This window comes from Tursiops truncatus, chromosome 2, assembly GCF_011762595.2.
Source record: "Tursiops truncatus isolate mTurTru1 chromosome 2, mTurTru1.mat.Y, whole genome shotgun sequence".
NCBI lineage: Eukaryota > Metazoa > Chordata > Mammalia > Artiodactyla > Delphinidae > Tursiops > Tursiops truncatus.
In genome coordinates, this window is record NC_047035.1 from 13,114,420 (window position 1) to 13,128,534 (window position 14,115).

At 44.0% G+C, this 14,115-nt stretch overlaps 1 protein-coding gene across 1 annotated transcript in view; it reads right to left on the reverse strand.

The window, feature by feature from the left end:
• The window catches only part of DGLUCY (D-glutamate cyclase), a 47,957-nt gene that overhangs the window by 12,079 nt on the left and 21,763 nt on the right, over window positions 1-14,115 (reverse strand). The window contains 2 exon segments of the mRNA XM_073798938.1: window positions 9,965-10,087; window positions 13,097-13,408. Of these exon segments, the coding sequence (XP_073655039.1) occupies window positions 9,965-10,087; window positions 13,097-13,408 (435 nt within the window).

A 14,115-nucleotide genomic window follows, 5' to 3' on the forward strand; every position in this document is an offset into this window, starting at 1 on the left:
AAAATTTCTCTAAACTGAAGTAAGTAGAGAGGACTTGTTTGGGGCCCTTTAATGTTTTGGGGATCAAAGAACGTCCCTTTGGCCCACCTAATCTTAGATAGTGCTGTATTAGAAACCTTTATTTTAATCCCATCAATGTCCATTTTACTTATCCCATTTCTTAATAGCCATCTGAAGATTTCCATCCTGCTGGGACAAGTCCTGTGTCTTCTCTTTCTGATTCCTCTTCATTCTGCAACTTTCAATATTTGCTTTATTTACCTTCTTAATAACCCTTTAACACTTTCTACATTTTGGGGAAGAGTACCTTGACTTTCCCCTTGGTTTCTTCCCATTCTCTTGTTAATTCACTGAATGCTTTTATTAGCATCTGTAAGACCCATGAGGGGAAGCTGAGACACCAAATTTGATAAGCTTTCCCAAATCTTTTTGTTTTGTTTTGTTTTTTAATTAAGGGAGTTCTTAGGGTTAGCCATTATATTTTTTTGTTTCCACCTTTTAATTTGGTCTTTCCACAGGTGCCAATAAAACAGCTGTTTACAATGAGAGTTCTCTAAAAAATTTACCAGTTTAGAAGTTTTTCCAATTCAAAGGATCCATCATCTGCTATTGACGAATAGTGTCTTAATAGCAACACAAACCAATAAGTCTTTTTATGCCTTAACCGTGGATGAAAGAGGCATCCCACAAGCATGTAAAGGACACAGCCCTAACGAGATCCAGAAATTTCACTCCCCAAAATAGTCTAAGAAAGTGGAGACAAAGGTTGAACAACAAAGGCCCCTTACGGACTGGACCCTTTATGACAAACTCCCCTGAGAGCTGGCATGGCCACACAAAGAGACGCCAGTCAGAAGCCTGGGTTGTTACCTGGGCTTCTGACCAGTTGGCTACAGCTGCTTGGAATCCCAGTCTATCTGACTGCAAAATGCATACCAGTATGTGTACCCTTCTGATGGCAGAGACCAGAGAGAGTTTTCTCACTGGTCAGCAAACCAAGCTCTTCAGGATGTATAATAAGATGGAAGGAAAAAACTCATCCAGTTTTTTTTTTTTTTTCTTATGAGACTAGCAAACTCACCAGTGTGCGGGGCCAGCCTGGACAACAAGCTTAATGGACCTATGCCTGCGTCCTACCCTATGGAATTTCCTTCTTATGACAAACAACACAATAGAGAGATAAAGAAAAACAATAACCATCTTTGGGAGGAAAAGGATCAACAAATCAAGCGTACTCTGCCAGTTTTCAAAACAAGAGTCTCTGGGTCCAAGGAACTAGGCTCCATAAATATTCCTCCTGTTAATCTAACTTTAAAAAAGCAGTAAAGGGCTCTTACCACTCGCTTCCAATAGACGCTGCAAGCAGAGATGGGGAGACTGACTGACAGGCAAGAACTCTTACCGTCTGTGGCTTCTGTCAGTTGTCCCAGGATCTCTTAGCCGCAGCAGCTTCAGGGAGAGTAGTATCCAGCCAGTAAAGGGAAATCCTGCTGATTGTGCCAACTGTCGGGGAGAAAGGAATTTTCCTCCATCTTTCTAGGTTCCTCTGGCTGGTATAAGAATTAAATTGACATGAGTAAGATAAACAGGAGAAAATAAAACAGAAGTTTAATAACATGTACACACGGGAGAGGCCCAGGAGAACCGAAAAATTCACCCAAATGGCCGAAGCCCTCATCTTAAATACCATCCTCAGCTAAAGACAAAAGAGGATGTTGGGGGTACTGGTTTGGGACTTCAAAGGGGAGGAAGGCAATGCACATGGAGATGGAAAAGCAAATGTTTGGCAAATAAATGTTTGCTGGGTCATGTAGAGACAACAGGACACAGGGTGGACTTTGATCTCTAGGCCATGCTGAGTTTCCCCCACTACACCTAGCCCGTATTCTCTGCAGATACCTCTGCTTATAGCTCTATTCTGGGAACAGGCCCTTTAACTAAATTCTTTATGCAGCTAAGGGGGAGCTAAAAAGAAAAACTTCCTGAGTCTTCCGTTTCTTAAAAATCATCATCCTCTATACACCTGAAACTAACACAACATTGTAAATCAAATATACTCCAATAAAAATTTTTAAAGATCATCCTAAATTAATCCTCATGCCAAGGAGACAGATTTCTTTTTGTTTTAATAGATTTATTTATTTATTTATTTTTGGCTGCCTAGGCTCTTCGTTGCTGCGCGCAGGCTTTCTCTAGTTGCAGTGAGCGGGGGCTACTCTTTGTTGCGGTGCGCGGGCTTCTCATTGTGGTGGCTTCTCTTTGTTACTGAGCACGGGGTCTAGGTATGTGGGCTTCAGTAGTTGTGGTTCATGGGCTCTAGAGCACAGGCTCAGTAGTTGCGGCGCGCGGTCTTAGTTGCTCCGTGGCATGTGGGATCTTCCCGGACCAGGGCTCAAACCCGCGTCCCCTGCACTGGCAGGCGGATTCTTAACCACTGCGCCACCAGGGAAGCCCCAAGGAGACAGATTTTGGGGTCACAAATTTTGCTCCCCAACAGGTTCATCACCCTGCCTCTAAGCAGCAGAACTCAAAGAATGGTCCCAAGACCAGTGGCAGTAGTACCTGGGAACTTGTTAGAAACACAAATTCTAGGGCCCCAGCCTAGACTGACTTAATCGAAACTCAGCAAGGGAATAGGGGAGCAAACTGAGTTTTAATAAGCTCTCCAAGTGATTCTGATTCAAGTTAAAGTTTGAGAACCATTGCCCTAAACCATCTGGGTTAGGCACTGTTAGTGACCAGAAGAGAAGAACATTGAAGCTCTAACCCTAGGAAGCCATTCCAGAACTCTCCCTTATGGCTAACCTGAATCCCTCACGCTGCATGGAAGCCCACCATCAGAGCGGTTAGGTAACAGCTCCATCATGCTGTGTTGCATCACTTCTTCTTGTGCTTAAAGATCACTCCTAGGTCACTCAGAAGCCAAAAGTGGGTTTGTACTGAGTATAAGAATTAGAAGCCAACAGGCAAAATGAAAAAATGCTGATTGTGCTGTGATGAGATGACAGTATTTTTGTCCTCCGTCACCCTTCACTACCACCTTCTGAGAATGTCTATAGTATTGTTATGTCATCTTTTCAATTAAAAAAGTGAAAGGTATGCTCTATTCAAGCATGGCTAGATCATGGGATATGTAGTGGAGATCAGGGAGATGAGGCTGAGAGGGTCCCCAAGACCAGGAAAAGGGATTAGACTTGAGCCCATATTCAGGAGCCTGTTCTGGGAGGCCCCCTGTGATGTCCCACTGCAAACTTTGATCTCTATAGGCACCAGATAGCACAGAAGAATACACCTTTAGGGCCAAGGCACCATTTGCTTGTGGACCTTGTCGTGGGTTTTTTCTCTTCTCACTTCCATCATACCTGTCTGACTATGGCTAGGCCTGACACCTTGCTGACCAGCCCTGGTGTCAAGAACCAAAGATGGAGTCAGCAGGGCTTCTGTGCCTCCTAATTCACTCTCCTTGGGAGATCCACTACCTGCCTACTGCCCCCTCTTGACTGCCCCTCCTGGAAGAAGAATAGCAAATTTGCTGTGACTACCCAGCCCAGGGCCAGCCTGGGTGACTTTGAAAAGGCTTTCTCTAATCCTCAAAGAGACTCACTTTCTGGGTGAGGCCAGCGAAGCTTGGAGATAAGAGCTGCCATCTCCTTACTGATTCCAGAGCCCTTGATCTTTCTTGTCTTTGTTGAGCTGAAGGAGCAGACAAACTTCTCTGCTTTCAGGGCCCAGCAGCTCCCAACCCTAACTGGATGGGCCTCTTTCCATCTCTCTCAGCCCCAAACCACAGATTTTCATCTGAAACTCTCCCCACTGCCAACTGGGATCACCTTTTCTCTTTGGGGAACTTCACCTGCTGCTAAAATCGCATCAGTGATGCAGTTGGCCAAGCGTTTGAGATTTGTTCAATTATACAGAGAACCTACATTCTGGGTGGCAGATAAACAAGGAAATCTGGGGACTTCCAAAGAGATTCTCCAGAGGCTCCCTTCCACTGAGATCCAAGACCCCATGATAAAGGGGACTAGTAAATAACAGACGTGCCGACAGCAAGCAAGCTCGGCACGCCTGAGGGGTAGGGTTTGTCTGGGTGTCGCAGCCGAAAAGCTAACCCAGGGTGGAGACCTGAGACATAAGATGTTGAACATCTTTTCATACCCTTACTTGCCATCTGTACGTCTTCTTTGGTGAGGTGTCTGTTCAGGTCTTTTGCCCATTTTTAAACTGGACTGTTTAAACTGGACTGTTTATTTTATTATTAGTGAGTTTTAAGAGTTCTTTGTATATTTTGGGTAACAGTCTTATCAGAAACGTCTTTTGTAAATGTTTTCTTCAAGTCTATGCCTTCTCATTCTCTTGGCATTGTCTTCTGCAGAGCAGAAGTTTTACATTTCCTTCTTTCAGTTTTATTGAGATATAATTGAGATACAGCATTGTATAAGTTTAAGGTGTAAAGCACAGAGATTTGACTCACAAACATCATGGAATGACGACCACAAGTTTCGTGAGCATCCATCAACTCAAATCATCTCCTATTGATACAAAATTAAAGAAACAGAAAACAAGTTTTCCTCGTGATGAGAACTCTTAGGATTTACGGTCTTAACAACCTTCACTTATACAGCAGTGTTCATTATACTTATCATGTTGTACATTGCATCCCTAGTACTTATTTATCTTATAGCTGGGACTTTGTGCCTTTTGACCACTTTTATCCAATTCCCCCCCCCACACCCTTTTTCTCTGGTAACTACAAATCTCATCTCTTTTTCTGTCAGTTTGTTTGTTTGGTTTGCTTTTTTTTTTTTTTGCGGTACGCGGGCCTCTCACCGTTGTGGCCTCTCCCGTTGCGGAGCACAGGCTCCGGACGCGCAGGCTCAGCGGCCATGGCTCACGGGCCCAGCCGCTCCGCGGCATGTGGGATCTTCCCGGACCGGGGCACAAACCCGCGTCCCCTGCATCGGCAGGCGGACTCTCAACCACTGCGCCACCAGGGAAGCCCCTGTTTGTTTGTTTTTGAAGTGTAATTGACCTACAACACTATGTTAGTTCCTGGTATACAACATAGAGATTCTGTATTTCTATACATTTCAAAATGATCACCACTGTAAGTCTGGCTAATATCTGTCCCCATACAAAGATATTAGGTAATTATTGACTATATTCCTCAAACTGTACATTTCCTACCCATGACTCATTTATTTTGTAACTGGGAGTTTGTATTTCTTAATCTCCCTCAGCTATTTCTTTCCTGCCCAACCCCCTGGCAATCACCTATTTGTTCTCTGTATCTATGACTCTGTTTCTGTTCAGTTATGTGTGTTCATTTGTTTTGTTTTTTAGATTCCCCAAATAAGTGAAATCATACAGTACTTGTCCTTCTCTGTCTGACTTATTTCACTTAGTGTAATCCCCTTTAAGTCCATCTGTGTTGGTGCAAATGGAAAGATTCCATTCTTCTTTATGGCTGAGTAATATTCCCTTATATATATATACCACATCATCTTTATCCATTCATCTACTGATGGGCATTTAGGTTGCTTCCGTATCTTAATTAGTGAAAATAATGCTGCAGTGAACATGGGGGGGGGGTGCATATACCTTTTCTAATTAGTGTTTTAATTTTCTTTGGCTAAATACCCAGGAGTGGAATTGCTGGATTGTATGGTAGTTCTATTTTTAAGTTTTTGAGGAATCTCCATACTGTTTTCATCGTGGCTGCACCAATTTACATTCCCACCAATAGTGTACAGGGTTCCCTTTTCTCCACATCCTCACCAACACTTGTTGTCTGTTGTCTTTTGATAATAGCCACTCTGACAGGTGTGAGGTGATATCTCATTGTGGTTTTGATTTTCATTTCCCTGATGATTAGTGATGTTGAGCATCTTTTCATGTGCCTGTTAGCCATCTGTATATCTTCTTTTGAAAAACAAAATGTCTGTTCAGGTCCTCTGCCCATTTTTTTTTTTTGTGGTATGCGGGCCTCTCACTGTTGTGGTCTCTCCCGTTGTGGAGCGCAGGCTCCGGACGCTCAGGCTCAGCGGCCATGGCTCACAGGCCCAGCTGCTCCGCGGCATGTGGGATCTTCCCAGACCAGGGCATGAACCCGTATCCCCTTCATAGGCAGGTGAATTCTCAACCACTGCGCCACCAGGGAAGCCCGGTATGCCATTTTTAATCAAATTTATGGGCACAGAGTTGTTCATGGCATTCTTTCATTATTCTTTTAATTTCCATGGCATCTGTAGTGATGTGCCCTCCTTTATTTTTAGTAACTTGTGTCTTCTCTCTTTTTTTCTTAGTTAGTCTGGCTGGAGGCTTATCAATTTTGTTGATCTTTTCAAAGAACCAGCTTTTGGTTTCGTTAATTTTCTCTATTGATTTCCTGTTTTCAATTTCATTGATTTCTGCTTTAATTGTTATTATTTATTTCCTTCTTTGGATTTAATTTTCTCTTCATTTCTTAGTTTCCTAAGGTGAACACTTAGATTACAGATTTTAATATACACATTCGATATAATAAATTTCCTTGCTTTCACTGCATCCCAAAAATTTTGATAAATTGTATTTTCATCGAGTTCAAAATATTTTAAAATTTCTCTTCAGATTTCTTCTTTGACTCATGTGTTATTTAGAAGAGTGCTGTTTAATCTCCAAGTATTTGGGGATTTTTCCAGCTATCTTTCTGTTACTGATTTCTAGTTTGATTCCATTGTGATCTGACAGCAGACATGTTATGATTTCTAGTCTTTAAAATTTGTTAAGGTGGTATTTATGGTCCGGAATGTAGTCTATCTTGGTGAATGTTCCATGTGAGCTTGAGAAGGATGCGTAGGCTATTGTTGTTGGAGGAAGCAGGGCATAAGATGTCCATTATATACAGTGGATTGATGGTATTGCTGAGTTCAACTATGCCCTTACGGATTTTCTGCCTGCTGGATTTGTCCGTTTCTGATAGAGCTGTGTTAAAGTCTCCAATTATAATAGTGGATTCATCTATTCTTCCTTGCAGTTCTATCAGTTTTTGCCTGACATTTTAGGAGTATGCACATTAAGAATTGTTATGTCCTCTTGGAGTATTTACCCCTTTGTCATTATGTAATGCCCCTTTCAACCCTGGTAACTTTCCTGAACTGTTCTGAAGTCTGCTCTGTCTGAAATTTATATAGCTATTCCTACTTTCTTTTGACTAGTGTTAACATGGTATATCTTTCTCCAAACCTTTACTGTTGATCTATACATTTCTTTATATTTAAAGTGGGTTTCTTGAGACAACCATATTTGGGTCTTGTTTTTTGATCCACTCTGACAATCTTTGTCTTTTAATTGGAATATTTAGACCATTGACATTTAAGGTGATCATTGATATGGTTGGATTACTATCTACCATACTTTTGCTATTTTCTATTTGTTGCCCTTTTTCTTTTTCCTATTTTGTCTTTCACATTTTTTTGACTTTCATGGTTTTAATTGAACACTTTATATGATGCTATTTTCTCTCCTTTCTTAGCATATCAATGATACTTCTTTTAAAAAAAATTTTTTTAGTGGTTGCCCTAGAGTTTGCAATATATGTTTACAATGAATCCAGGTCCACTTTCAAATAAGCACTTCACAGGTAGCTCAAGCATGTTATAATAACAAAATATTCCTAATTCTTCCCTGTCATCCCTTGTATCATTGCTGTCATTCATTTCATGTGTGTATATATATATATATATATATATAATATATATATACGCCCATATATACACATAAGCACATATTATTGAACACATTGTTGCCATTATTATTTTGAACAAACTGTTATCCATTAGATCAATTAAGAATAAGAGAAATAAAAATTTTAATTTTACCTTCATTTATTCATTCTCCAATGCTCTTCCTTTCTTGTGTAGATCGAGTTTCTGACCAATATAATTTTCCTTCTCTCTTAGAATTTCTCTTTTTTTGTTGTTTTAAATATTTATTTATTTATTTGTTTGCACCAGGTCTTAGTTGCAGCAGGCGGGCTCCTTAGTTGTGGCATTCAAACTCTTAGTTGTGGCACTCAAACTCTTAGTTGCGGCATGCATGTGGGATCTAGTTCCCTGACCAGGGATCGAACCCAGGCCCCCTGCATTGGGAGCACAGAGTCTTATCCACTGCACCACCAAGGAAGTCCCTAGAATTTCTTTTAACATTTCCTACAAGACAGGTCTACTAGCAACAAATTCTCCCAATTTTTGTTTGTCTGAGAAATTTTTTATTTCTCCTTCACTTATAAAGGAAAAGTTTCCAAGATACATAATTCTAGGTTGGTGATTTTTCTCTATCAACACTTTAAATATTTCACTCCACTTTCTTCTTGCTTGTATGGTTTCTGAGGAGAAGTTGGATATAATTCTTATCTTTGCTCCTCTATTGGTAAAGAGTTTTTTTCCTCCAGCTTCTTTCCAGATATTTTCTTTATTGTTGATTTTCTGAAATTTGAACATATGTCTAGGTGTAGTTTTTTTGGCATTTATCCTGCTTAGTATTCTCTCAGTTTCCTGGATCTATTGTTTGGTGTCTGACATCAATTTGGGAGAAAATTCTCAGTCATTGTTTCTTCAAATATTTCTTTTCTCTTTCTCCTGGATTCCTATTACAAATAGGTTACATCTCTGTAGTTATCCCACAATTCTTGGGATATTCTTTTCTGTTCCTTTCAGTCTTTTTTCTCTTATCTTTTTAGTCTAGGGAGTTCCCATTGTCATATCGTCAAGGTCAGAGATTATTTTCTCAGCTGTATCTAATCTACTAATGGGCCCATCAAAGGCATTCTTCATTCTGTTACAAGTGTATTTTATCTCTAGCATTTCTTTTTGATTCTTTATTAGAATTTCCATTTCTCTGCTTACATTATCCATCTGTTATTGCATGTTATCTACTTTTGGGTATTTCTCTCCCCTAGGTAAGTTAGGCTCTGTTAAAACCCTAGCAGGCTAGGCTCTGGTATAATAGTTTCTTCCGAGGGCAGGCGTTGTTCAGAAGAACAGGTGCTCTGGTGTATTTCAAAAATGGCTCACTTTCCCCTCCCCTACCTAAAGCATGAGGGGATTTTTCTCTAATATTCAGTGTGGACCTGGTAGAGCCTGTGAAGGTAAAGCTCACAGAAGGTGGGAGCTTCCTACGACTAGGTCCCTCTGGAGCTTCTAACTCAGACTTGTCCACACGAAACTTCCAGCACCTTGTCAATTACAGTTCAAGTTTTCTTACCCAGGCACTGGTACCCTCAGATATTTCTGCTTATCTCCACGGCTGTTTTTGACTTTGACAATGAAAAGGGAGAGGGCCTTTCTCAGGTATGGGTCAAAATTCCTGAAACTTGTGATGAAGTCAAGGGAGGAAGGGTGGGGCCTGGAAGGACCCAGACACAGGAAAGGTTGGTCCTGATGGGAAGGGCAGCTGCAGGGACGGGCAGGGAAGCCTGGGGCAGAGGTAAGTGAAAGGAGAGCTGAAGCCTCCTGCATCTTCCAAACGTTTGCCAGATTGTTCTCTTCCTTTCCACCCCACAGGAGGTACAGATAAAAGCAGAGATGACCCCTCTTCAGAGCACTGATCTAAAGTGGCCTGCCTGTCACTCTCTCTATCTACCTGTCGCTCTTCTCACTGTTTAGCACCATCTGGTATATTTCTTTGTTAGGGCTCATTGTCCATCTCCCAACACTAGAGCAGGCACTCCGTGGAGCAGGGCCCTTGCTGCTCCAGCCTCAGTACACAGAGCAATGTCTGGCCCACAGCAAACGTTTGTTGAATGACTGAGAGGCCAGAGGCTAAGAACCAGGTCCCCTTCTTACCCTGGCGCCCTCTAGACTCCACTAGAGGAGTGGAGCCTCCATCTCATCATGGAGGAGATGATTTTCTGGCTGGACAGGCTCCAAGCCAGGTCCCTCCCCCGGGCAGCCTTGCCTGATTGGCTGGCCGTCTGAGCACTCACCAGCGATGATGACCGCAAAGTCAGTCTCCACGTCACAGGCAATGACGTCCCCATTTCGTATGTGCCTCTTCACGGCCTCCTTGACTTTGCCCATCCCAAGCGCGTTCCCTCCGTCACCGACCCCTGGAGGGAAGGGAACTGAGTCAGGGCACAGGATCAGGCAAAATGTGGCGTGGTTATGGGGTAGAGCAGCCCCTTCACATGTGCCTCAGGGTGGGGAAAGGGGTTGGCTCTGGATACATTTTCACACTACCAGGAGATGCTGGACTTCTTCAGGTATTCTAGAAACTTCTCCAGTTAAAAATGAATCCAGGTTTGGAACTCAGCAGAGTGTGGCCGTGTCCACCGTTGGGTCACATTCTCCAGTCACAGATGGGGCACCAGGTCCACGAGAGATGGTGGCATCCAGGACTTCCTCTCCTTGCCAGTAGCTCCGGCTCAGGGAGGGGCCACAAGGCCCTGAGTCTCATTACTGTGGCCAGACAGCATTCCATTGGCAGAAGGGAACGGGTATAGGTTTGTTAAAGTCAATTCTGTAATTTAAAGCCTTCTGTTTCAAGTATGTGAAAGGTATGTGTGTCATTTTAGTTAATTTTAATCTACACCAGATAGGCGCCTGGTTAATATGTGAAGCAGCATAATGAGGAATTCACACCCCAGGGGTGGCCTGTTAGCGTTTGAAAGAGACCACAGAATAGAGGCCAATCTGCTAGGCACCAGAAGGTTTGTTAATTATTGTAGCATAATAAATGCTAGAATAAATATGTTAGAATAAGTAAATGTCAGAAATTTTCTTTTTTTTTTAATTTAATTTTATTTATTTATTTTTGGCTATGTTGGGTCTTCGTTGCTGGGTGTGGGCTTTCTCTAGTTGCAGCGAGCGGGGGCTACTCTCTATTGCGGTGTGTGGCCTTCTCATCGCGGTGGCTTCTCTTGTGGAGCACGGGCTCTAGGCACGCGGACTTCAGTAGTTGTGGCAAGTGGGCTCAGTAGTTGTGGCTCACAGGCTCTAGAGCACAGGCTCAGTAGTTGTGGCACACGGGGTTAGTTGCTCCGCGGCATGTGGGATCTTCTCAGACCAGGGCTCGAACCCGTGTTCCCTGCATTGGCAGGCGGATTCTTAACCACTGCGCCACCAAGGAAGCCCTGTCAGATATTATTTAATTCATTGGTGAAATAAACGGTGTTCAAGAGAGGTGAACTGGCTAGAAGTAATTACCAGGTAACTCCACCCTTGTAGGAACAAGATGCAAAAAACTCTCACAAGCCCTGCAGCCTGTGCCCTTTGAGGTGGTGCCCTAGGAACACCATTTGGTCCTGCGTCCAAGTGTTTCTGGAGGATTCTGTAGACTAGAGGTCAGCTGAATCTGCCTCTGGAAGATGGTTGCAGCTGCCTCAAGATAACCATTCACCAAGGGGATTATCCCAGTGCCCCAAGGACAGAAGGCTGGGCCCCTCAAGCCTACAGAATTGTTGTGTGACTGTTTTTGTGTCTATTTCTACAAATATGTGGAAGAATTCCACCAGAGGCAAGCATTCATTGCCTGATGGTGGAGAGGGGCCTGGAGCTGACTCACCTTGGGCATCAGAGACCTGGTCTCGGCCAAAAGAATGCGATGATTGTGGATGACCAGACGCCCTAGGTCCTCACCCTGAGGATTTTTCTCAGAACAGTTTTCTAGATCCATGACAGTCCATTGAATGAAAGAAAATAACAACACCTAGCACTGATATCTTGTCTGTTTCTGCCTCTGCCCTTTAACATTTTATGAAGTTCATCTTGTTCGCTCCTCAGGTGTGTCCCGTCTGTGGACTTGACCTCACTTTACAGAGTCTCTGAGAGGGGCAGGACCCGGGGAGTGAGTGGGACATGGGTGTCTTGATTCTCAATTGAGTGTGATTCCCTGACAAGGCAGCTGCCTGTGGAACTGAGGAACAGGGGTGTTGATGGAGCAAAGGAGGGAAAGGAGGGTTTGGGGGGCAACTCTGTTGAGCAGGGGGCTCCTGAGGCCAAGAGAAGGGTCCAGGGGTCCACAAAGGGGGCAGCTTGAAAGCACAGCCAGCTCCACCTGCTTGCTCTGGGATCTTGGGGGCATCGTTGGGGGAAGAGCACAGATCGGGGGTCCATTCAGCGGGGGAAGAGTGTTTGCTCTACAGGTTCTTTGGACCCTGCTGGCCCGTGTGGACACAGAAAGCCCTTCCGCTGTATCCTGGGAGGCCTCCCCAGCCCAGAGAGGCAGGAAGCATGAAGCCAGCCACACTGGGAGCACCACACCCAAGGCCTCTTCTGGGAAAGACCAGGGCGATTTGCGGAAATTTTCTACTCAGCCAGGAAGGCTTTCATTGTCTCATCAAAACCCCAAAAGCCAAAGGCAACTAATGGGCCTGGGAAACATTCTGAAGTGTTTGAATGGACAGAAAAAGTAAATATGGAACACGACAAACGTGCCTTCATTTCTCCACGCTCTGGTTCCCACCCCAGGGGAGGACTGCTGGCATCCCAGTCACATCAAGCCTTTCAGAAATTCATAAAGGCAACACGGTCCCACGAAAAGCATAGTCGGTAGGGCCCTGGGAGTCTGGACTCTACTCCTAATTACCTCCCTAGGCCTCACCTTTGGAAACTATACCTGCCTTACCTGCAGGTTTTAAGAGAGGCTTAAACAATACAATGATTGTGAAACCTCTTTGAATACCATAAATTTCTATACAAACATGAATGATCCCAATCAAAATATCACACTGATCATACATTCAAGATATATTTAAAAATGAATAAACTTCATAAGATGATACAGAATACATATGGTACATTCACCCTGTATGACCAAAATAATATACCATGGCTTGAGCTTATTATTGTCATTATTTTATTATTAGTTTTGATGTTTTAGAGTTGGACAAATAGAATATGCTCAGCTAAGCGTCATTTCCCTTTCCTGCTCGTGGGAACACTGGATTTCTAAATGTCAGCATCGTTATTGTCTATACCAACCAGAATAAACAAAGACCAACTCTGAAGTGGAAAACAATGGTCCCATATAACTCCTTTTTGTCATGTGTTCAACAGTCAATAAAAAAGGTTTTTAGTGCTGACATGTTCTTGTCGCATTCTCAGCGCCCCTTGCTTACCAGTTGTTGAAATTCCAGAACTCTTCTGCACTGCAAGGAAAAGACCATCGATGGGGTCCACCAAGTGCTTGATGTTCCTCTTCCTTGCGTTGTAGTAATCGCCATCGGCAGCCCCTCCCGTGCACTCGATCGCCACCAGATGGTCAAACCTGCCGGGGTGAGGGCACAGGGTCCTTATGGAGAGCCAGGTGCCTGGCTGGCTCATGCCTTCCTGTGTTTGTGCGAAGGACCCTTCCGTCTTCGTTTCCTTCTTTCCTACAGAACTTGGTTGAAAATCCATTGTGTGCCAGAGCCTGTGCTGGGCGTTGGTCTCTCAGATCATTTTAAGAAACAGTATCAGGGCTTCCCTGGTGGCGCAGTGGTTGAGGGTCCGCCTGCCGACGCAGGGGACACAGGCTCGTGCCCCGGTCTGGGAGGATCCCACATGCCGCGGAGCGGCTGGGCCCGTGAGCCATGAACGCTGAGCCTGCGCGTCCAGAGCCTGTGCTCCACAGTGGGAGAGGCCACAGCAGTGAGAGGCCCGCGTACCGCAAAACAATAAAATAAAATAAAATAAAAAAGCACACTTTCTAATTATAATAATAATACATATTATTGTAGAATATGTGGAACACACACACAAATCCCATAATAAAATAAAATTGATTTGGTTTCCATTAACTAAACCCCCTCAGAGCCGTTTGAGGTAGAATCTTTGCATATTCGCTGGCCCAGGACGAAATCTTATCCAGAGGCTAACAGAGGGCCTGGGACGGGGATGGTGGACCCAGTGCTCAGGTCCCGCTGGTTCTGCAGGAGCTCCTGAACTGCTCTGTGGCCCAGCAGCAGTATCAAGGGGCGGTTGGGGGAGCTTTGGTTACCCCCATAAGCTCCATCATCAGCCCCTCACCCCCTCACATAAAGCCAACCCAAATAAGCACCTTGTCTATGTTAAAACCATACGGCCTCGAGACAGCTGCTCCCCACCCCAGCCTCCCCATGTTTTCACCGCAAGCCCTTTGGGAGCTGTCGCGGCCCCC